Genomic DNA, 24,872 nt, shown 5'->3' on the forward strand with positions numbered 1-24,872 from the left:
TTACTATATGATCAAAACTTTGTTACGAAAAATAGTCCTTGATCTATCAAGAAACTTACTGCGAGAGACAACATGGAAATATTTAGGTAAATACAATATATGCAGAGTAGATGGGAGGTAATCTTAGAAGGAATGACACTAGAAACTTGAGGGTAAGTAACACAAGAATTCTCCCACAAACTGAGCTGAATCTTAAAGGAAATGAAGGAAAACAAAAGGTAGTAGAGGTAAGGAGGGAGATATCACTGTGGTAAGAGTATAATTACTGATGTTTGTTATTATTAAATTAAAAATCAGTCTAACCATAATCGCAAAAGAATAAAATTAATAATACAAAAATAAAAGCCACGTATTTTTTTATTTACAAATTTCTATTTCTATTTATGATGTTTCCCCCCCAACCTCTGCAAGATATTACTTCCCAAGAAAAGATTAGATTAAATTGTCTAACATGATCACAATGATTATATCTAATAGGTCATGTTCTTATTCACTTTTCTGGTTTAATAGTATGTAAACAAAAAAGTATTTGTACTATATTTTTCATATTTTGATCATATATTTGACCTCAATTTTGCAGTCAGATATCTTTTCAAAAGGTATAAACTATATACATACATACATATATATATCTTAAAACACATGCTATTTTTAAATTCTCACTAAACCCTTTCCCATAACAACAAAGATTACAATGAACTTACCTCCATGCCTTGATTGATGGCTAGTTTTGCCACTCTCATTGCTACAGGTCCCTAAAATTCATAAGAAAGAAAAAGAAATTTTGAATGCATATTTATGTAATGATTCTGTTGCATTCCTAGTATAATGTAGAACTCCCTTTAATCAAATCTAAGTCACACTCAACAATAATACCTTTGAGGTGCTATAAGTAGATTATAGATTTCTTTGACTTTAATATGCACAAAGGTCTAATTAAAAACAAAAAACAAAAACAAACACAGATCCAAATCTAAGGTTAGAATTTAGATGTAATGTTATTGCTACATTAAATTAAAAAAAAAAAAACTGGTTCCAATAAAAATTTAGAGAGCAGATGGAATATAGGCATACTTCACTATAACAGTAATAGCTCACTTTTATTTAGCATCTTTCCTGTTATCATGAATACATTAAATTAGATATATTAATAAAAATAAATACTATCACCACACATTGTCCTGACATAAATAAGTTAGTAAGACTAAAAAATGGAGAATGGTTGGGTAGGCTCTCTTAAAGCACTAAGAGTATTACTATACTCTTTTAAGAAAATGAAATTTGCTAACTTATCATGCAAATATAATTTGCCCTTGGGAATTGTCCCATATGTGTTCATTTTTTTCTAATAGGTTAAAGATTGTTTATAAATGATTAAATAACTTTGTGAACTTTTAAAAAATTCACTAGAAAAGATTAGATTAAATTGTCTAACATCATCACAATGATTATATCTAATAGGTCATGTTTTTATTCACTTTTCTGGTTTAATAGCATGTAACAAAAAAGTATTTTTACTATATTTTTCATATTTCAATCATATATTTGATCGAATTTTTGCCTTCTAGATAGTCTTCTTAATCATTTGTTAGATGTTGTACTAATTGTGTTCTCTTAAAATATCAAATACCTAAAACAATTTTTTTCAAAACTTATTTCTGGTTGCAATATTATTTGGCTAAGAAGCAGATTTGGGAAAACCACCAACATTCAAATTCCACCTCTGACTAGGTCAAACCCCTTAATCTTCTGAACTTCATTCTGACAACTAAGACTTACCTAACAATTTACAGATGAGGTGCTATTCTGCATTAGATGGAGAGAATTCCCACACCTGCAAAATCAGATTCTTGATTGTAGTTACAAGTTGGCTACAACTTGCATTGGTATCTGTTGAATATAGTTCTTATGAATGGGATTTATAATTTAAAAGAGATACAAACTAAGGATATTAGTAACTCAAATCACTTTTCCTGGAATGGTTTAATCATTATATATTCTTATTTTAGTACAAAACAAAAGGAAAATAATTTTTATTTCCTTTGATCATCCCTTCCTTATGTCATTGGCAAAGCTTTCAAATATAATAAAATATTTTTGTTTACAAAACATAAAAGCTTTAAAAAAATATGCCTTGAAATCACATCTGTTTTAATTTCCATCATAAGTAAATCTGAACTTCTTATATATTCTTCTCTCTTCTCAGGAGTAAGTTGAGAATTTTTAAACACTTTGAATTCAATCAATATAGAAATAAAATAGATGAATAATCCCATGTTAAAAAAGTTTTTTTCTATTATTTAAAATAATAATCATAAAGAATAAACTACAGGTTCCGCATATTTCATTTCAAATTTTATTTGGTAATATTCATAAATACAATCTTCTTTATAAATTTATAAAATTTTCAAAGTCTTTTTTTTTTTTAAATTTAGTCTTTCATGGAACACAAGTCTTGCAAGGCAACTTTTCAGAAAAGAAAGAAAACTACAAAACAGCCTAAATATGAAAACACCCCTTTACTTTCTGTAGTTTCAAAAAGGCAAAAAATGGGGATAATTGTAGGAATTATCTAATTTTTAGATTGTCTATAAATGTGATTTGTTCATATTTCTAAATATGAGATTTTTTTTTTTAGTTATAAACAAATGAATGTATTACAGAAGACACTGAATATAAATTGACATTTTTAACATAAATGGAACCAGTATTCACAAGGAAATTAAATGGAAGAATATCTTACCCCTTACTTATAAAGGAAAACAAAAGAATTGGCATACTAGATTTCATCATGCAACCAAAGACAAAAAGAAATTTCATTTTATGGCACATTTGGTCATCTTTTGTGCAGGGCTCATAATAAACTTAGCTAAAAGAAAGCTTCCATGATGATAATTGCAATTTAAATGACAATATTTATTGAAGAAAATATAGGAGTAGAGAAATTCTATAAGGTACAGGAGTTGATGAGCATAAAGTAGCTTAATAAAAATAAAATTACTTGTATTTTAATAAGTAGTAAATGACTAATGATATGAGCATCATTTTAAAGTTAGTTGCTTGTCTTTATTATCTCACTGATCTTCTGAAGCCAATATTAAAATCAATTCCAAATGAAAAGATAAATGGCAACTCCAAATGGATCTATTTAATAAGCTTTTAATGCCAAAAAAAGGGAGAGATATTAAAGAATGGACATCAATAGAGATTATAACCACTTTTTAAAGAATTCAATTGATATAAATTGATGACCACAATGAGAAAAACAATGATTCTAGAAATTGGCTCTTCTGGCAAATGCTTTATTTCCTAGCCAAGTAGAAAATCACAGCAGACAAAGGTAACAACAATTTAGAATATAAGCTTAATTCAGAAAATCTTTTGGAGAAAAATTGTTAGGCTTCCTCTAAGGAAAAAAACTTCCTTAAAAAAATGAATTCGGGTAGCTAGGTGGCACAGTGGATAAAGTACCAGCCCTGATGTCAGGAGGACCTGAATTCAAATTTGACCTCAGACACTTAACATTTCCTAGCTATGTGACCCTGGGCAAGTCACTTAACCCCAATTGCCTCGCAAAAAGAAGAAAAGAAAAGAAAATTTGAATTATCCAAAAATATATAGTTGCTTCATGAAGTTATGGATTCTCTCATCACTGGAAATCTTTGAGCAAAGGCTAGATGTGACTACTTGTCAGATGTTTTAAAGGGGATTTTTTATGATCAATGAATTTATTTCCAACTCTGAAATGTTTTATGTGAAGATTATGAACAAAATAGTCTTAAAAAGAATAAGCAGTAATAAAGAGAAAAATCAAATTTGCAGAAAGTTCAGAGAGAAAAATAATTAAATTATTCTGAGGGTCCAATTTAATCCTTAGATTAATCTATAAGGGCAACAGAAAAACAGATGGAACAAATCTATAAAGATTTTTATTATAAAGTTTTCATCACAAAAAACAATGGAACTACCACATTTAAATTTTAATATCACTTTTCTTTTTAGTATAAGAGAGTAAGAATACCAATAAGAAAACAGAGATAGGAAGAAAAATTGAATTGGATCAAGTATAATTTAAATTTAAAGATTTTTTTGGTTGAGGCGAATTGTCAAAATATATGAAGGATCAGAAGATGAAAATACCTGGGGAAAATCACCTTAATGTTAAAAAAAAAAGTCTCTGAGTCTCTCTTTCTCTCTTTCTTTCTCTCTCTCTCTCTCTCTCTGTATACAGAAAGAAAGAGAGAAAGAGAGACTCAGAGACTTTTTTAAAATAACATTAAGGCGATATATATATACACATAATTCTTATATATTTATATATACATAGTCACAGATAAAATGTAAACACATACACATATATCTATATCCCAATAACTGCAACTTCATATGCCTATTTTCCCATTTCTACAAATTGTGCATAAAAATACTTTGTACATGACTTTTGAAAATATGAGAAAGAAATAGATGGGCCTTTGCAAATGGAAAACTATTAACAAACCATACATCTTTAGAGTTACAAAAGCATTTGATCTGATAAAGTGAGATTTAGAGTTACAAAAGCATTTGATCTGATAAAGTGAGATGCCTTAAAGATTCTCCTTCAACAAAGTATTTCCCATGATAATGTTAAGAACATGTAAGATTCTCTGAAAGTTTGAAAGAATACTCTAAAAGAGTACAACTATCTTCTAATTACTAAAATCATGTAAGGCATAAAACAGTGTGATATCTACTCATGAAATAGACCTAATACTGTTATAGAGGGTAACCATTTGGAAGAGGGATTTATTCTATATATTTGTGGATGGTAAATGTTTAAAGACTTCCATAACCAGAACCCTTCTTAATTTCCAATCTTTTTACACCTTACCACCACCACCCCCACCCCCCCACCTCCCCCGCCACACACACACACAAACATACACATATTCTGCAGTTCTATAATACTGGCCTTCTTGATGTTCTTCCAAAAATAAAGATTTAAAAGGAGGAGCAGAAAAACTTTTTAAGTATGGAAGATAATGAGAGCTATTAATCAATATTTTATATTAAGACAGATGTAATTAATTTTGTAGAATGTTCTTGGAAATACTGCATAATGAAGATTTTTATCTGAAATGTACTGTGATCATTAAAAAAAAACTTACGGTAAATCCTTTTGTAATGTGAACATAATATGCTAAATCCCACCCTCAAGTCATTTAAATGTCTCTTATTAGAGATTTTGCTTGTACTGTACTGATTTTTCTCAAGATTGGAATTTTGAAGGAATTTTAAATATTTTCATAAGGGGAACTCATTAATCATAATAAACCAGTAAAAACATTTTTAGACATCTCTTAATTTCCAAATAATTCATCCATTTGTCATGGTATTTATAACTCCTACAGTTATAATCATATATACCTTTGAAGGCTGTGATAAAAGCAGCACCATGTATTAGGATCATTACACCTATATTTCAACTATGAGGATATGTTGATCAACACTTCAAAGTGATGTTAAAAACTGGTGAATTACTAAAGGACCATGAGGTTATACTATTATTTTTCCTTTTCCAGTAAAAAAAAAAAAAAAAGAAAGGTTTGAAGTGTTCTCTTTTTTTCCCCTCTATTTTCAAGTTACTGAAAAAGAAACATATGAAATGTTACCAGGCTGAAATTAATTATGCAGAGCTTTGTACATCAATCTAAAGATATGGACTTTATTTGTCAGTTGGTAGGAAAGCTCTGAAGATTTCTTATTAATACGACCAAAATAAGTATGAAAGGGGATAAATGGAGGAGGAAAAGCTCCAGAAAGAATGAGGAAGGATATGAGTTGTCAAGGAAGAAGGATACTTCTTTCTCAGAGATAGTAATGAAGTAATATACAAGACTGGAAACAATCAGCTTTGAAAAATCATGGGAAGAGAAGGGGAAAGGGAGCAGAGCCAAGATGACAGAGAGGACACACACTTCATTCTGAGCTCCTTTTTACCTTCATTACTGATTACCAAATTCAGCCGTTGAAATAGTGCTTGACTGGTAGAATCCACAAATATTGGGAGTACAACAAATTAGCCAAAAATAACTTGGAAGATCACGAGAAAAGGTCTGTCTAGATCAGACAGGAGGAGGCCAGCACAGACAGGGAGGCAGAACACCGAGGCTAGAGCACACTGAGTGGACCAGGGGTGGGGTGCAATCTCCTCGAATAAAGAAGTTCCAGGGAAACGGAATTTGTGAATTGGAAAACATAAAGAACTCCCAGGAAGGTAGGATTTGTGAATTAGAAAAAGAAAATAACTCATTAAAAAAAAATTAGTGAAATGGAAAAAAATTCCATAGAGCAAAACAACTCATGTAAAAACTCAATTGGACATATACAAAAAGAAGTAAAAAAAGTTAACGAAGAAAATAACTCATTAAAAATCGGAACTAAACAAATGGAAATGAATGATTCATTGAGACATAAAGAATCAGTCAAACAAAACCAAAAAAATGAAAAAATAGGAAAAAAATGTTAAATATCTACTTGGAAAAACAACAGACCTGGAAAATAGATCTAGGAGACATAATCTAAGGATTATCGGGCTCCCTAAAAACCATAATGAAAAAAAAAGCCTAGACACTATTTTTCAGGAAATCATCAAAGAGAACTGCCCAGATGTAATAGAATCAGAAGGAAAAAATAGGCATTGAAAGAATTCATCGAAAACTTTCTGAAAGAGACCCCAAAATAAAAAATCCAAGGAAAATTGTGGCTAAATTTCAGAACTATCAGACTAAAGAAAAAAATATTACTAGCAGCCAGAAAAAAACAATTCAAATACCGAGGAGCCACAATAAGGATCATTCAGGATCTAGCAGCTTGATCGAAGGGCCTGAAATCTGATATTCTAAAAGGCAAAAGAATTTGGAATTCAGCCAAGAATAAACTATCCAGCTAAGCTGAGCATTTTCTTCCAGGGAAGAAGATAGACATTCAATGAAACAAGTGAATTCCATTTATTCCTAATGAAAAAAACAGAACTAAACAAAAAATTTGACCTCCAAATATAGGACTCAAGAGAAGCATAAAAAGATAAAAAGAATTCTTGAGAGCTGTATTTCTGTTACGGGTACACATAAAAAGCATGTGTATAATTTGATTTTGCTTTTATAATATAAAAAAAAGGGAATTAGAAGTGGAAAGAGGATTGTATCAGAAAAAGGGAAAAGTGGAGGTAAAAAAAAGGGAAATTATATCTCATGAACAGGCAAAGGAAACCTATCATATCTGAGGGAATTAAGGGAGGAGGAGGAACATTGTGTGAATCTTATTCTCATCAGATTTGGCTCAAAAAGAAAAGATTAGATATATTTGGTTTACAGAGAAATTCCTTTCAGCTCATTAAAAAGTGGGAGAGGAAAAGGGAAAAGACAACGATTAGGCTAAATAGAAGGGAATACAGAAAAAAAAAAAAAAAAGGGAAAGGTATAAGAAAGAGGAAAGAACTCAAAGGGGAGGGGATCCTAAAGAGGGAGAGCTTCATAAGGCAAGTGGTGCCCATAAGTTTAATACTGGGAAAGGGGGTAAGGGGAAAAAGAAAAAGAAAAGTATAATCTGGGGATAATAAGATAGCAGGAAATACAGAATTAGTAGTTTTAACCATAAATGTGAATGGGATGAACTCTCCCATGAAGCAGAGGTGGATAGCAGATTGGGATCAAAAGCCAGAATCCTACAATATGTTGTTTACACGAAACATATTTAAAGCAGGGTGAAACATACAGAATAAAGATAAAAGACTGGAGCAGAATCTATTATGCTTCAGGTGAAGTAAAAAATGCAGAGGTAGCCATCTTTATCTCAGATCAAGCAAAGGCAAACAGTGATCTAATTAAAAGAGATAAGGAAGGAAACTATATCTTGCTAAAGGGTAGCATAGAAAATGAAGGAATATCAATACTAAATATATCTGTACCAAGTGGTATAGCATCTAAATTCCTAAAGGAGAAGTTGCAAGAAGAAATAGACAGCAAAACTATAATAATGGGAGATCTCAATCTTGCACTCTCAGAATTAGATAAATCAAACCACAAAACAAGTAAGAAAGAAGTTAAAGAGGTAAAAAGAATATTAGAAAAGTTAGATATGATAGAGCTTTGGAGAAAAAATCCCCAGGACCAGATGGATTTACATGTGAATTCTATCAAACATTTAAAGAACAATTAACTCCAATGCTATATAAACTATTTGAAAAGATAGGGAATGAAGGACTCCTATCAAATTCCTTTTATGACACAGATAGAATACTGATACTTAAACCAGGTAAGATGAAAACAGAGAAAGAAAATTATAGACCAATCTCCCTAATGAATATTAATGCAAAAATCTTAAATAAAATATTAGCAAAAAGATTATAGAAAATCATCCCCAGGACAATATACCATGACCAAGTAGGATTTACACCAGGAATGCAGGGCTGGTTCAATATTAGGAAAACTATTAGCATAACTACCTATACCAATAACCAAATTAACAAAAACCATATGAGCATCTCAATAGATGCAGAAAAAGCATTTGATAAAATCCAACTTCCATTCCAATTAATAGGAATAAATGGACTTTTCCTTAAAATAGTCAGGAGCATCTATTTAAAACCGTCAGTAAGCAACATATGTAATGAGGACAAACTGGAATCATTCCCAATAATATAAGGAGTGAAACAAAGCTGCCTACTATCATCATTATTATTCAATATTATATTAGAAATGCTAGCTTCGGCAATAAGAGTTGAGAAAAAGATTAAAGAAATTAGAGGAGGTAATGAAGAAACTAAATAATTACTCTTTGGAGATGATATGATGGTATACTTAGAGAACCCCAGAGATTCTACTAAAAAGCTATTACAAATAATCCACATCTTTAGCAAAGTTGCAGGATACAAAATAAATCCACATAAATCATCAGCATTTTTATATATCACCAACAAAATCCAACAGCAAGAGATACAAAGAAAAATTGCACTTAAAATAACTGCCAATATTATAAAATATTTGGGAATCTATCTGACAAGGGAAAGTCAGGAACTATATGAGAAAAACTGAAAAACACTTTCCACACAAATAAAGTCAGATCTAACCAAATGGAAAAATATTAAATACTCTTGGACAGGTTTAGTGAATATAATAAAGATGACAATACTACCTAAACTAATCTATTTATTTAGTGCTATACCAGTCAGACTCCCAAGAAACAATTTTACTGACTTAGAAAAAATAACAACAAAATTCATCTGGAAGAACAAAAAATCAAGAATTTCAAGGGAACTAATGGAAAAAAAATCAAAGGAAGGTGGTCTAGCTGTACCAGATCTGAAACTATATTATAAAGTAGTGATTACCAAAACCATTTGGTATTATTAGCTAAAAAAAAGACTAGTTGATCAGTGGAATAGGTTAGGTTCACAGGACAAAATAGCCAATAACTATAATAATCTAGTGTTTGACAAACCCAAAGACCCCAGCTTTTGGGATAACAATTCACTGTTTGACAAAAACTGCTGGGAAAATTGGAAATTAGTATGGCAGAAACTAGGCATTGACCCACACTTAACGTACACCAAGATACAGTCAAAATGATTTCATGATCTAGGCATATAAATAAATTAGAAGAACATAGGATCGTTTACCTCTCAGATCTGTGGAGGAGAAAGGAATTTGTGACCAAAAAAGAACTGGAAATAATTATTGATCAGAAAACAGAAAATTTTTATTATATCAAATTGAAGAGTTTTTGTACAAATAAAATGAATGCAGACAAGATTAGAAGGGAAGCAATAAACTGGGAAAACATTTTTACAGTCAAAGGTTTTGATAAAGGCCTCATTTCCAAAATATATAGAGAACTGACTCAAATTTATAAGAAATCAAGCCATTATCCAATTGATAAATGGTCAAAGGATATGGATAGATAATTTTTGGATGAAGAAATGGAAACTATTTCTAGCCATATGAAAAGATGCTCCAAATCATTATTAATCAGAGAAATGTAAATTAAGACAACTCTGAGATACCACTACACACCTGTCACATTGGCTAAGATGACAGGAAAAGATAATACTGAATGTTTGAGGAGATGTGGGAAAATTGGGATACTAATACATTGTTGGCAGAATTGTGAATGCATCCAACCATTCTGGAGAACAATTTGGAACTATGCTCAAAAAGTTATCAAACTGTACATACCCTTTGATGCAGCAGTGTTACTACTGGGCTTATATCCCAAAGAGATACTAAAGAAGGGAAAGGGACCTGTATGTGCAAAAATGTTTGTGGCAGCCCTTTTTGTAGTGGCTAGAAACTGGAAAATGAAGATGCCTATCGATTGGAAAATGGTTGGGTAAATTATGGTATATGAGTGTTATGGAATATTATTGTTCCGTAAGAAATGATCAGTAGGATGATTTCAGAAAGGCCTAGAGAGACTTATATGAACTGATGCTGAGTGAGATGAGCAGAACCAGGAGATCATTAAACATTTCAACAACAATACTATATGATGATCAATTCTGATGAATGTGGTTCTCTTCAACATTGAGATGAACCAAATCAGTTCCATTTGTTCAATAATGAAGAGAACCAGCTACACCCAGCGAAAGAACTATGAGAAATGAGTGTGAACCACAACATAGCATTTCCACTCCTTCTGTTTTTGTCCGCTTGCATTTATGATTTCCTTCTCAGATGATTTTTACCTTATTTCTAAGTCTGATTTTTCTTGTGCAGCAAAATAACTGTATGGATATGTATATGATATGCATATGTGTGTGTGTGTGTGTGTATACATATATATATATATATGTATATATATATATACATATATATATATATATATATATACACATATAGTATTTAACATATACTTTAACATATTTAACATGTATTGATCTACCTGCCATCTAGGGGAGAGGGTAGGGGGAAGGAGGGGAAAAGTTGGAACAGAAGGTTTTGCAATGGTCAATGCTGAAAAATTACTAATGCATATATCTTGTGAATAAAAAGCTATAATAAAAAATTTAAAAAAAAATCACTGGGTAGACCATGCCATATCTACTAAATGTTTTCTATTTAGTGTCAGGTTTTGAACCCATTACAACTTCTGTAAACACAGACGAGAGGGGCAATTTTAGAAGGTGTGCCGGATAGTGACTGTGTATAAACAAAGTGATATACTATAATAAGTAAAAGAAATATATGTGTTTACTTTAAAAATTAAATAAAATGTTTATAGATTTAATATAATTATTTGGAATATGATTCTAACAAATACAACTTCCAAGAACCAGTTAAAGAATTAATGAAATTCATCACAGATAGAGGAAGACAATCTACTTAAATATAAGTTCCTAAGTCTTAAGTATCTTCCTAAGTATCTTAAATCTTACTAAAGTCATTTGTTCCAGTTATGAAAATGAGAACATTAAGATGTTGAAGCAAAGTATAAAGCATGTACATTGAATAATGAGAGAAAAATGTACTCATAACAAAGCCATAACAAAAAGAAATGGATTTTTTTTTTTTGTTAAATTGACACATTTTCTATTTTACAACTTAAAAGAAATTTTCTTTTAGGCAGTTCACATTACCAGTAAATTTGCTGGATAGTTTTGTTAACCATCGATCTATTATAAACCAACAATAGAATAAAAAAACTATAATCAGAATTACCTGAGGTAAAAATTCTCTTGCTAAGGCTAATGCTTTTCTGTAGGCAGCATCTCCCATTTCATTTTGTTCTAAAACATGGCTGATCAATCCTATTGATTTTGCTTCCTGGCCATCTAATACACGAGCAGAGAAGATCATTTCCTTTGCCAGAGCCATACCAATGGCACGAGGTAATCTCTGTGTTCCTCCTGTAACATATGAACAAAAACTGAAAATGAAAACAATTATTTGACACAAGTTTTTAAATATAATATCATAAACCTCCAAGTTTTAATATGAAATTTTCATTTTTGTTTGTTTCTAGATCTCCTTCATTGTCAAAATGTGCCTTCTATCTATACTACTAACACAAGTATCGTTTTAAAGTGAAAAAAAAGTTTTACAAAACTGATCAATACATCATTGTTGAGATTAATGAAAAAATCCCATATAAAAATGAGTAATGTATATACTTTTTATGATTCTTTAAGAAATTTGGCAACAGGTATATTATAATAAAATTTTTAAAACTTCTATTCAGATCTTTAACTACTTTTTTCCCCTTATCTTTGTCTAAATCTGAAAAGAGTACACTAAGTTTACCAACAATCACAATTCCTCTGTAGTTTAATTAACATTTTGTATTTTTTCATTGATATTATTTCATTAAAGAAGATGCCTTAAGGCATAATTTAATTTCCTTGTCTATCTTTTTTAAACATGAAAGTTTTTATTCTTGCCTTATTTGAAACCATCATTACCACCTTTGTTTTTCTGGATTTACTTAAAGTATCTCAACTGACATTTGAGTTTCCTATAAATCACATGTTACTATTTCTAATACCTTTCTTCAATTTTGTAGGTGACTTCATTACATTAACATTAACCACTTGTGATTTATAGTCATTTTTCTTTTTCAAATATATTATGATCACATTTTCTCTTAAAGAATGGAAGGGGCATAAGCATTTATTAAATACCTATTAAACATTGAAGTATAAGGCACTGTGGTAAATGTTTTATAAATATTTTATTATAATAAAAATATATATAAAACATATAGAAACAATGTAATATTTATTATATCTTCAAAAAACCTTATTAAGTGATCCTCATTTTATTATCAAGGAAACTAAAGAAGAGAGTTGTTCATAGTCAAAGGGCTAGTAAATGTTTGAGGGTAGATTTTGAACTCAGGCAGTATTCTTGCAACTATAGCTCTATCTACTGTGCCAACTAGCTGTTCTCTCCCCTTTTTCTTCCTGCCCCCACAAAAGAAGGGTGTAAAAAAAATAGGTATTAATACCATATTTGAAGTAATGTGAAATTTGGCTCATAGAGCAGGCTAAAAAGGGGTTATACAGTTCTAGATGGTATTCCAGCATCAGGAGGGATTGATGTCTATGTAATGAGTTGGAATAAGTTCAGAAGCAAATAATGGCTATGTAGCTTTAACTGAGGTGTTTAGCAGAGTCTCAATTATAGCTTTCAGTCTAGTATGAAGCTTGAAAGGGAAAAACAAGGATAGGATTACCAGACCAAAGGGGAGACTGTAATTTTGTTATTTTAAACATTCAGAGCATTCCAATTGGCTGATAGGGGCTACATCTATATCAATTTACTGGAACTTTCAACAAGGGCAAGCCAATAGAAGCATCATGCAGACCCAAATGAAAGTCCAAAAGTTGCAAAGTTCATTTCAGGAAAACAGTGACCAGACTTTTTCATTGATCAGAATACTATATGGAGGACTGAAATCTCACAGGTGACCAATCTGACCTGTCCTTGGGATCCTGGAATAATGAAACACACTCAAGTTGCCAAGAAATCAGAAGAAAGACCTAAGGATAATAAACAACTCAACTCAGACATTCTTTCCAAAAGTAAAGTTCAGCCTTAAACTATTAAATAAATAAAAAACCTTACCATGCCAAGCTTAATAGCTTAATAGTGACATAGACATTCAAGACACAAACCCAGAAGAAATTATGACTCCAAAACAAAGCAAACCCTCTATAAGCAAAGCCTCAAAGAAAAATATAGCTCAGGTACAGAACACTTAGAATTTCTGGGTTAATGAAATATGAATTGTATTTTTTCCCCCAGGTAAAAAATTATTTTAAAAGAGATCTATGGATCTGGAAAGGATAAGAACTTGGAATATGAAGTTTTAGAAAACTGAAGCAACAGTCTCCCTTCAAATGAATATGAACTAAATTGAAAATAATGACTCTATGAGACAATAAAAAATATTAAAACAAAAATAAACTGAAAAATAGAAGAAAATACAAGGTAAAATAATAAACATGGAAAATAGGTCAGTGGAGTGAGAGACTGGGAACCATTGAAATTTCTTGAAAACTATTGACCAAAAAAGAGTTTGCCCATATTTCAAGAAATCCTCAAATGAAACTGCTCAAATGCCCACAATCAGAGGGCAAAGGAGAAATACAGAGTATACTAGTCATCTCCGAAAGAAACTCCAAAATGAAACTCCCTATAATATTATAGTATCAAGAGCTGCCAACTCAAAGAAAAATAGCACAAAATGAAGGAAAGAATTCAAGTACTGAGGAGATGCAGTAAGGATTACATAAGATTTAGTAAGCACCAGATAAGTTCAGATCAGAGAAGTTGGAATAGGATATTCTACGAAGTAAAAGTTATAGGCTTACAATTAAAAACAACTTACTCAGCAAAACAGTACAGGAGGGAAATAGAGGACTGAAACGGAGGACTCCCATGCATTCCTGATAAATACATTAAAGTTAAATGGTAAATTTTCTTGTTTTATATGGTGGCAATGGAGGAAAAACAAAACAAATAAAAAACATTAGTTGGTCGTCCTTCATTCTCAAAATGGACCAAAATGGTATCACTATCTTGGAGTCAAAGTACAGTATATCTGAGTGGCTGTTAAGATTAATATGAGCTCAGAAGGCTCTACTACAGGTTGGGTATTAGGTATTAGGTCCACAAAGAGTAGAAATGTTTAAATTTGCACTACAATTGTTTCTTTTAAGCTACTACAATTCTACTTTGCTCACAGAGCACAGCACCTTCTTTGATGCAGATATGCCATGCTGGGTGGTCCTTTGTCAATGACTCCCATACACAATCAATTCCAGAGTTCTTCAAAGAGACTTTGAGAGTGTCCTTGTGTTGCTTCTTCGGACCTCTTTTTTAGTATCTGCCTTAAAAGAGTTCTTCATAAAAGTCTTTTAAGCAGATATACTTTTGGCATTCAAATCTTGGAGACTGAAAAGATTTCTTAGAAGCCTTCCAGAGTCTGGAGAAACTAAGGAGGAGAGCCCTGCCACCAAGGTGGTGTGGCCAGCCCATTGGAGATGGGCTTTCTGCAGGAGGATCTAAGTGCTTGGCAGTCTACTCAAGAAAAGACCTCTGTATCTGGTACCTTATCTTGCCAGCTGACTTTCAGACTCTTCCTACATTTCAAATGGAAGAGATTCAATTTCCTAGCATGGCTATGACACTGTCAGGTTTTAAAGGCATATAGCAATGAGGTCAGCACAATGACTTTAATTTTGGTTGGCAGTCTTAACACTTCTTCTCTATACTTTCCTTTGAAGACTCCAAATGGCAAGCTATCAAAGCTAGTGAGCAACAGATGCATCAATTTCATCATCTATGTGTATATCCCTGGATAGCATTCAAAATTTCTCCATTTGCTTTTAATCAATGGTTCCTCATACTGGATAGTGAAAACTTGTGACTTCTTGGTGTTAATAATTAAACCAAAATAAGTACAAGCAATAGAGAACTGATTCAGACTTTGTTGCATTTCAGTCTCAAAGGATTAACTGAATTCACAATATTTGCAAACAAAAAAATCATACACCAATTCTCCTTTTACCATCTTTTCAGTCTCCAAGATTTGAAAAGTTAAGTCAACTTTCACTCAGTTAATCTAGTGAATTATCATGTTCTATAAGTACTATTATTAATATGTCACTGAACCATTCTGATATCTTCCTCATCTGTAAAATGGGCATTAATTAAACAATGTCAAAGCATGATTTCTATGATAATAGGTTAGACTATAGGTCATCAACAGCATAATTATGAAATACGGTTATTTGGGGCAATGTTATCTGAGTTGTGCTTATTCTTAATTTTTTAAAAATCCCAATTATGTTTTTTAAATAAATGATAAAAACAAATGTTATATGAACAGATTCCAGGGATTAATTATTTTTTGGTAATGGTAAGTGACTTGTCCATGATCACAAAAATGTAATCAAAATGGAGGACTCCTGATTTCAAGAGGCATTTTTTGTGGAATAAATTGATTGTGAATTCTATACAAATAAGAATATCTGATTTTTAAAAATTTTTAAAAATTATTATGGCCCAGAACTCTGAAACAAGGATTCTTACAAGTTGTTAAGTCAGTGGAATTGATAAGACAATTGTTATCTAGTTTAGCAGATTGCTTAATAGTTCTCTAGTTCAGTACATGTACTTAGTACTTAATATAGTTCTACAAGAATCACACCTATGATAATGTAATTATAAGAGAGCAGATAAGCTGGGACAAACTCAGCCAGAGTCAGAGCCAGAGAAGACAAAGGACGGGAGGCAGGAATTCAAGCTCTCGGAGTGAAGGTGAGCCAGACTCATTCATCCCATCTCATACCACCTTGGTGGCAGGGTTTTCCTCCTTAGTTTCTCCGACTCTGGAAGGCCTCTAAGAAAGCTAGCCTGGGCCCTAGGCAAGGAAACTAGATTGTGAAGGGGAAATAAAGAATTTGGACTCTAACAGCTTGTGATGATTACTCTGACTGAAACGAAGGCTGCTCCTAAGACCTCTAGAAAACCAAACAGAACACTACATTTTGGCACCCAATGTGGGGCTAAGGATTTAAATCCAGATTGACAAGATCTCCATGGAAAAGTCTCCAAAACTTTGTAAAGGACTAAAATAGTGTTTCAGTGGAAATGGGACAAATATTTAGAAAGGAGTCTTTTCTACCTCAAGGAAAATGTGTAGAAAGCATGGTTAGAATGATAAAAAAACTAAGGTTTGATTGTAACTTGGGAACAGATCATTGAACTTTTAGAAACAGTACAGTACACATCTCCTTGGTTCTCAAAGGAAAAAGAATTAGATCCAGAAGAATGGAAATTAGTAGGAGAGCAATTGAGTGAATATTACAACGAATATTACAATGGTACCGATTCAATTCCTAAAGAAACACTCTATACATACAACTTACTACAATTGGCTTTAAGGAATTATATAAGAATTAGAATAAGGAAAAAGAAGAAAGTGCAGGAGGGGAAGGATACTGACAAACTAAGTGAAAAGGATGAAGAATTAGACAAGAATGGAGTTAAGTATAATTCTGATGAAATTAAGGAGTGTGGTACTTCACAGCAGGAGCCATTAGAGTATTCCCCATCTCATGATCCTCCCCTCTCAATTAACCCTTCATGGGTGGAGTGAGGAGGAAGGGGAGGAGCAGTGACACAATCAGTACCACCTATAAAGCAGCCTATGACAAGACTACAAAAGGCACTAGTTAAAGCAAAAAAAAAAAAAAAGGACAGGATATATCTGATTTAATAGAAGCATACCCTGTGATTGAAGAATTTGATTCTTCAGGTCAAGAAAGGAGAAGATACACTCCTTTTAATTTGGAAAAAATCAAGGATTTGAAAAAGGGTTGCACTCTTTATAGGGCTACATTGTCTTTTGTTAAGATGTTATTAGAGGATTTGGCTTATGAAATTTCAACCCCTAGTGATTGGAAATCTATAGTATAGCAAGGACATGTTTAGAATCTGAACAAAACTTGTGGCTTTTGGAAAATAGTGAACTATACTCAATGAAATAGGCAAACTGGAGCTGTACACAGGTACAAATGGTACAGTCATTAGAGGTGCTAGCTGGCCCAGCCATTGGCCAAAGATTAAGGCAAACACCTACATGTCTGGTGTAGGAGAATCAGTAGCAGCTGAAATTAATGCTGCTCCTATGAGATGGATATTTCAAAGTGAAACAGGAGTTTTTACTCCTTTTCTACTTGAAAAAATCCCTATCAATCTGTGAGGAAGAGACATTTTACAGCAGTTAGGATTACAATTGAGTACTTCAGCTTTTTAGGCAGGGCTGCTGTTAAAGACCTGCCTGCACCCTCACCTGTTCCTATTCAGTGGAAAACTGATACACCAGTGTGGGTAGAACAGTGCCCCTTAACCAAAGATAAAAGTCAGGCCTTATTAGATAGAGTACAGGAGCAACTTAAGCAAGGACACTTACAATATCCTCTAAGTCCTTGGAATTCCCCAGTATTTGTCGTAAGAAAGAAATCTGGAAAATGGAGAATGTTGACTGATTTAAGAAAGGTAAATGAACAAATGGAAACTATGAGAACTCTTCAGCCTGGACTTACATCTCCTACTCAGTTGCCTAGAGAATGGACTCTTTGGGTTATAGACATTAAGGATTGTTTCTATTCTATCCCTCTAGATAAGGAGGATATGAAAAGATTTGCTTTTTCAGTGCCCAACATTAATTTAGCTGAGCCTTATAAAAGATATGAATGGACAGTTTTGCCACAGGGAACGAAAAACAGCCCTACTATGTGCCAAATGTATGTTGCTGCTTTTACTCCAGTAAGAGTTTGTAGATCAGATTCTCAGAAAAAGTAATTATATTTATATAAGAAGAGGAAAAAAACAGGTAACACAAGGAAAATATTCTTCATTATCATTTCTGGCCCAAAAGGAAATATGGCTATTACTACTGACAATTCAAAAACTTTGCATTGATTTAATAATTTAATAGTGTAGCAAAAATAGTATGAAGATAATACTTTTACTCAAAAAACAACTAAAAATTATGGATTTATACTTGTAGTAAAGGGTTGTCTGTGGTTTTATCTAATAATAAAAATAACTCATTTTAAATATTATCTACCTTGAGATGAAGTGAGTTTTCCATGTTCAGAGAGCTAATCAGTGTTTTCAGTTTGAATCAGTAATCAGTTTGAATTCAGAACCAGACATTATGTTTCATACCTCACCTCTTCCCTCCCCCTCCAAAAAGAAAAAACTGTGAGTAACTTTCAGTTTTTTATTCTTTATTCACATTTTTGGTCTGGACCTGTGATTTCATTAGCACAGTAAAGAAATCCACTGTCGCAATTCAGATCACAAACTACTCTACAATTTATGTATAATCTTAAGAGAGTTGCATGTGGCAATGAAAGGTTAAGAGAGGTCTTTCTGAATTAGATAGTTAGGTCTCTATTCCTTAAACCAACTCTCTATGTTAAAAAACCAAAAAAGTAATCTGAAATAGCAAAAAATTTTAATTTTGTTCATGTGTCCTGATTTCTAAATAGGGGATGGGAGTACTTAATCATTTATTAAGTACCTCACTCACTATGCTCCAGCCTAATAGTACTTATCTTACCAAGTTATATATGAAGATAAAATAATATTTGTAAAGAGCACTCAGCATATAATAGGCACTTAATAAATGTTTATTCCTTTTCTCTTCCCTTCCTTCTTGGTCTTCTTCTCAGGTTAGTCTTCAGTCAAACCACAAGAATTGATTAAGGATTTCCTAGGTGCCAGGCAGCACAGCTCTTTAAGTAAAAATATTATATTTACAAATACAACAAATACAATCATGTACGAATCACAACCCTTTCGAGAGAGACCAGATCAAAGTTGGAACCAGAAAATGCTGGAGATTTGAAAGTAATGGAGCTGAAGTGGCATGGTCAATTCCTATTTGATCCATGTTGACAGAAGGTTGGGAGTAAATCAAAATATGTCGAAAATAATTCCACCCAGCAAGAATTTGGAATAATACTCAGATGATATTACCCATCTATTTCAAGTCAATACTTCAATTGAAGGAGCAGATATTGAAGAGGGCCAAGAAAGTCAGCAGAGGCAGTAAAGATGTGGTACAGATGCCAAGAGAAAAGCTATCAGGAAGACAATCAGAGCACCCATGGGAACACATGGGAACATATAAGTGACTGAAATAGAGATCAGGCACTTCTTTAAAGCTAAAAAGGCTCCCTATGAGGTACAGGCTCATATTATCAAGGATTCCTTCTATTTTTGCTGGAGTCTTACATTATCTTGGGAGAAAAAGGTCCTTGCCCATCTACTTATGAATGATCTCTGCCATATCCTCAACCTCCCTCCCAATTTGAGTTCTTGTTGATAATACTCAAACTCAACTGACTTTTGTTTGATTTGAAGCCATTTAGAAGCATTTCTCTAAAGCCCACAACTATCCTTCCTTCCATTTCAGTAATGATTTTATTCACATGGTCAGCATTATAATTCAACATCCACTAAAGATTTGGTGAATATGTAAAGTCAGTGGCCATTTAGGAAAATTTTAATATTAAGAAAATTAATGTAGTTTAATCTGTTGTTTCAATTTGGAAAATAATAGTGGTTATTGTTATTTGGTTCCTTTCCCCCTCCTACAGAAATATCATTTTTACTTTGGTTTATTTTCCTTTGACTTACCCCATTCTCATATATTGACTTTCATCTTTTTTTTATATACTTCTATCTACAAAAATTAGCCTATCAAAATGCACAATATAATCAGATCACTCTCTTGTCCATAAATTTTCCATAGTTACTCGTAACTTAAAAAAATAAAATCCAGGTTCCACTTTGTTATATTCAGTGTTCTGGTAAACAAAACAAAACAAAACAAAAAAACTTCCAAAAGTCTACCAGCTCCTCCAGCTCTCACCCAACCTCTATTTTCCAAGACTTAGACTGTTGGCTATTATTTCCTTATATTCTAAGTATAAAGCAGTTAAGAGGACCTTCAAGTATTATTTTTGTAATGGCAAGGAACTGGATGTTGAATGGATGCCCATCAGTTGGGGAATGGCTGAATAAATTATGGAATATGAATGGAATGAAATATTATTATTCTATAAGAAATAATGAACAAGTTGGCTCAGCCTGGAAAAGCCTGGAAAAATTTACATGAGCTGATGCTGAGTGAAACGAGCAGAATCAGAAGAATATTATATGATGATCAACTGTGAAGAACCTGGTTCTTCTAAGCAACGTGGTGATTCAAAGCAATACCAATAGACTTAGAATGGATATGCAATATTTTCATATTTTGTTTGTTTGCCTTTCTTTTTCTTTCTCGTGGCTTTTTCCCTTTGGGTTTGATTTTTCTTGCACAGTATGACAAATATGGAAATGGGTTTAAAAGAACCACACATGTTTAACTTATATCAGATTGCTTGCTGTTTTGTGGAGAGGTGAATTAATAGAAGCAAGAAGAAAAATTTAGAGTACAAAATATTACAAAAATTAATATTATAAACTATTTTACATGAATTTGAAAAAATAAGGTACTACTGAGAAGAAAATTTTTTTTTGAAAAGACCTTAACTTAAAAGAAAATCTGACTCAAGATAAATATATAATTAACATAAGACTAATTACAACAGACTCAATAAAGACAAACTACTTATGAAATGTGTAATGCTGGAGAAACTGAGCAAGACAGAGATTAGAGAACAATTTAATAATTAGTTTATTAAATGGAGAGATTTTCTGGGACCAAATGATCCATCTTTGGGATCAAGTACCAAGGAAGGAAGGAAGGCAGAAAGGAAGGAAGGAAAGAAGGAATGAAGGAAGGAAGAAAGAGTAATCAAAGGAGAAAACTGAAATATAGGAAGTTATTACTGTGGTTCATCTTCAAAGGAAGATACTAAAGGGAAAAAAAAGCTTCTTCTACCTCAAAAAATAATGTCAAATTATTTTGTCACTGCTCAAGAAGAATTTATAGAAGTCAAAAAAAAAAAGATAAAAAGAAAGAATAATCAAGAAAGCAAGATTATATATAAAGAAAGTCAATCAACTAGAAAAGGAAATACAGAATCCTAAGTCTTCAAATGATTCTTTAAAAACTATAATTAAACAAGAGAAAGCCAATAAAGTTATAAGACACTAAGGGATAATAAAACAAAATATAAAGAATAAAAAATAGAAGAGAATGTGAGACATCTCATAAGAAAAACAAATGATCTGGAAAATAAATCAAGAAAATAAAAAAATAATAAGAAGAAGAATAATTGGACTACCTGAAAGCTAAGGGAAAAAATCTTGATACAGTATTACCAGAAATATTTTTTTTTTAAATGTCCTGAAGTGTTAGAAAAAGAGGAGAAATTAGAAATAGAAAAATCTACCAACTAACACTTGAAAGAGACATATAAAGAAAACCTATAGGAATATTCAAAACCCCCAGGCCAAGGAGAAAATATTACAAGAAACAAAGAGCAAAAATTTGAATATGGCAGAGATACAATTGAAATTATACAAGAGCTAGCAGCAATTACATTAAAAGATCACAGATCTTAGAGCACTACATATAGAAAAACAAAAGAACTGGGATTCAAGCCGAAAACATCATACCCAACAAAGTTAAGCATAATCTTGAACAACAAAAAAGGATATTTGATAAACTGCCAGACTTTCAGGATTTTGATTCAAAAAGATCTGAACTTTTGGTGGAGTTGTGAAATAATACAATCATTCTGGAGAGCAATTTGGAACTATAGCTATAAGACTGCATACCTTTTGATAAAGTAGTGTCAATATTAGGTCTGTTATCGCAGGGCATCTCCAAGAATCCAGCAGTGAGTATCGGGAGAGCAAGATTTTATAGGATAACAAAAACAATGACATAATGGGGGAGGTACTTGGATGGGGATAACCTAATGGGGAGAAGCACCTAGGATGATACAATGGAGGGAGGTACTGGAGAGGTTACTAATATTCTAATGATATCTAAAATGGAAAGACTTTTATCCTGTCAAACATTAAGAAGGAATTATTATAGCCTAATGATATAAAACCTTTATCTCATCAAACATTAAGAGGGAAAGATTATAACCTGAGGCAGAGTAACTAAATAGGACAATTGGGAAATGGGGGGTCAGGACATTAAAAGGGAATTCTGGCATAACAATGCAAACCATCTATCTCTATTAAGATGTCATTAGTAATTGAGTTGTTCTAAATAATGATTGAGATAGAGCTGATTATGATATGATTCTAAAAAGTTAGGAAAAGGTAAAAAGAGTATGTGTGTGTGTGTGTGTGTGTGTGTGTGTGTGTGTATGTGTGTGTGTGTGTGTGGTATGAGGAAGAACTGACAGAGAAATTAGCTAGAGGGAACAGAGTTAGTAATTCTGGAACCCTGCTCATTGAAAATAGATTAAAGAGGGAACAATACACATATACGTGTGTGTGTGTGTGTGTGTGTGTGTGTGTGTGTGTGTGTATTAAGTCTTCTAATTTTAGAAAGAAGAGGGTAAGGGATAGAGAGAAGAGGTTAAAGAAAGGATTTTTAAAGATAACCTTATATCAGATCAGGATTAAAGAGAGAACATATACATTTAGAAGGGAATAAAAGTCTTCTCAATTTATAATGATAATAGAGGGTGAGGGAATACAATAAAAGAGGAGTTATACATAGAAGGGTGTGTAGATTAATGGCAATGGGATAAGATGTGAAGATTAATGGGAATAGGATAAAGAGGGAGGGAAAAAGAAGAAGAAAGATAAGAGAAAGATTCTTGTTGGGGAAAGAGTAGTTAAATATGTGCAAGGCAAGGTAGCAGGTAGAAGTAAAAAGAAAAATCAGAAGGGATAGGAAATAAGAAAATACATACAAACATTATAATAAAGACTGGGAATAGAATTTATTGGGTTAAAAAAAAAGTGAGGATGGTAATCATTGATCTCAGACAAAGTTAAAGGTAAAATAGATTTAATAGAGAAAAATAGGAAAACTAAACTATGTATCAGCCATATTAATTGATATTGTTTTTAGACTATTTAAAATAACTAAACAATATAAGTTGAAATATTGCTGTGACATAGGAAATTGGTACATTTAGAAAAATATGGAAAGAGTTGCATTTATGAAGGAAAGATAAATCTATGTGTGTATGTAAATGTATCTCTCTCTCTCTCTCTCTCTCTCTCTTTATATATATACATACATATAGACCTATCTACAGAGATGGATTAATCTATTTCTCTATCTATCCACATTTAATTGTAACTTTCCTAGGGAAGGGACAGGGAAGAAAGGGCAAAAAAAGAATAAAATAAAAAAGCGCTCAGGAGAGAACAAAAGAAAACCTAAAAGAAAGCAAACAAAAGTTGGAGAGCTCTGAACACAATGTATATTTACTATATGGATTTTCTTGAAATGGAAATTTGTTTCATATTTTGAACCCTCTCATGTTCTGCTGTGCACATGACAATGTTTTATTTTTGTTTTTCAATTATGATATTTAAATTTTTAATTAATTAATTTAAAAAGAACATCATCTCATAAAAACCCCAAAAGAAGAGAATATTTAGGAGGAGAAAATGGTCAAGGGTCAAATGATTAGATCAGGAAAATAACAATCAATTTTGGCAATTAAGAGACATTGGTAAATTTGGAAAAAGTAATTTCAGCTGAGTGATGAAGTATAAGTAAATTGAGGAGTAAAAGGTTAGGAGAAGAAGTGTTCCCAATGGGGACATGCAGCTTATTAAAGAAGTTTGGATGAGAAAGGGAAAATAGATGTAGGATAAAAGTTAAAGGGATCTAGTCTTAGGGTCTAGTGAGGGAGATTAAAAAATAAGACTATGGCATGTTTGAAGGCAGAAGGGAAAGATTCAGTGAAATGGTAAAGGTTAAAGAGTTAAGAAAAAGGGAGGGGCTTGACTATGGGTGTAATTTACTAGAGAACTGCTAGAAGGGTATGGGAGCAAGACCATATAAAAGAGTTGGCCATGACAAGGAAAAATGCTACCTCTCTGCTGAGTATTAGGGAAGCAAGGGGAGAGCAAAGTATGTTGAGATGAAGAAAATGGGGAGAAAAGAAGCTAACACAGAAATTTCTTTTTTATTTCTTTCAGTAAAGTAAGAAAGAAGATTGTCAACTGGAGCAGGGGGAAACAAAATAGGGAAATCTAGAGAAAAAGAAGGTTGGGAATAGCTTCTGTGAGAAATTAGGCAAGAAAAGAATGGCTAACTACAATGAGGACCGAAGTTGTGAGTTTGAATAACATGAATCTGTAATGTACCATGTCAGCATGGTTGTGAGACTTAGCTAATATGTAGCAGCTTGATGAATAGGAGCAAAGAAGGTAGAT

The 24,872-nt window shown here is 32.2% G+C and overlaps 1 protein-coding gene across 5 annotated transcripts in view; it reads right to left on the reverse strand.

Moving 5' to 3' along the window:
* The window catches only part of AUH (AU RNA binding methylglutaconyl-CoA hydratase), a 203,587-nt gene that overhangs the window by 16,288 nt on the left and 162,427 nt on the right, over positions 1-24,872 (reverse strand). For 3 of the 5 annotated variants that reach the window (XM_051962250.1, XM_051962240.1, XM_051962258.1), the window contains 2 exons: positions 11,697-11,884; positions 705-755 (listed from right to left, as the gene is read on the reverse strand). In XM_051962250.1, the coding sequence (XP_051818210.1) occupies positions 705-755; positions 11,697-11,884 (239 nt within the window). Of the gene's footprint in view, positions 1-704; positions 756-1,779; positions 1,835-11,696; positions 11,885-24,872 lie in introns of all 5 variants that reach the window. The other 2 variants (XR_007947743.1, XR_007947744.1) reach the window with 1 other exon arrangement.

Source organism: Antechinus flavipes, chromosome 1 (assembly GCF_016432865.1).
Source record: "Antechinus flavipes isolate AdamAnt ecotype Samford, QLD, Australia chromosome 1, AdamAnt_v2, whole genome shotgun sequence".
In the NCBI taxonomy this organism is placed as follows: Eukaryota; Metazoa; Chordata; class Mammalia; order Dasyuromorphia; family Dasyuridae; genus Antechinus; species Antechinus flavipes.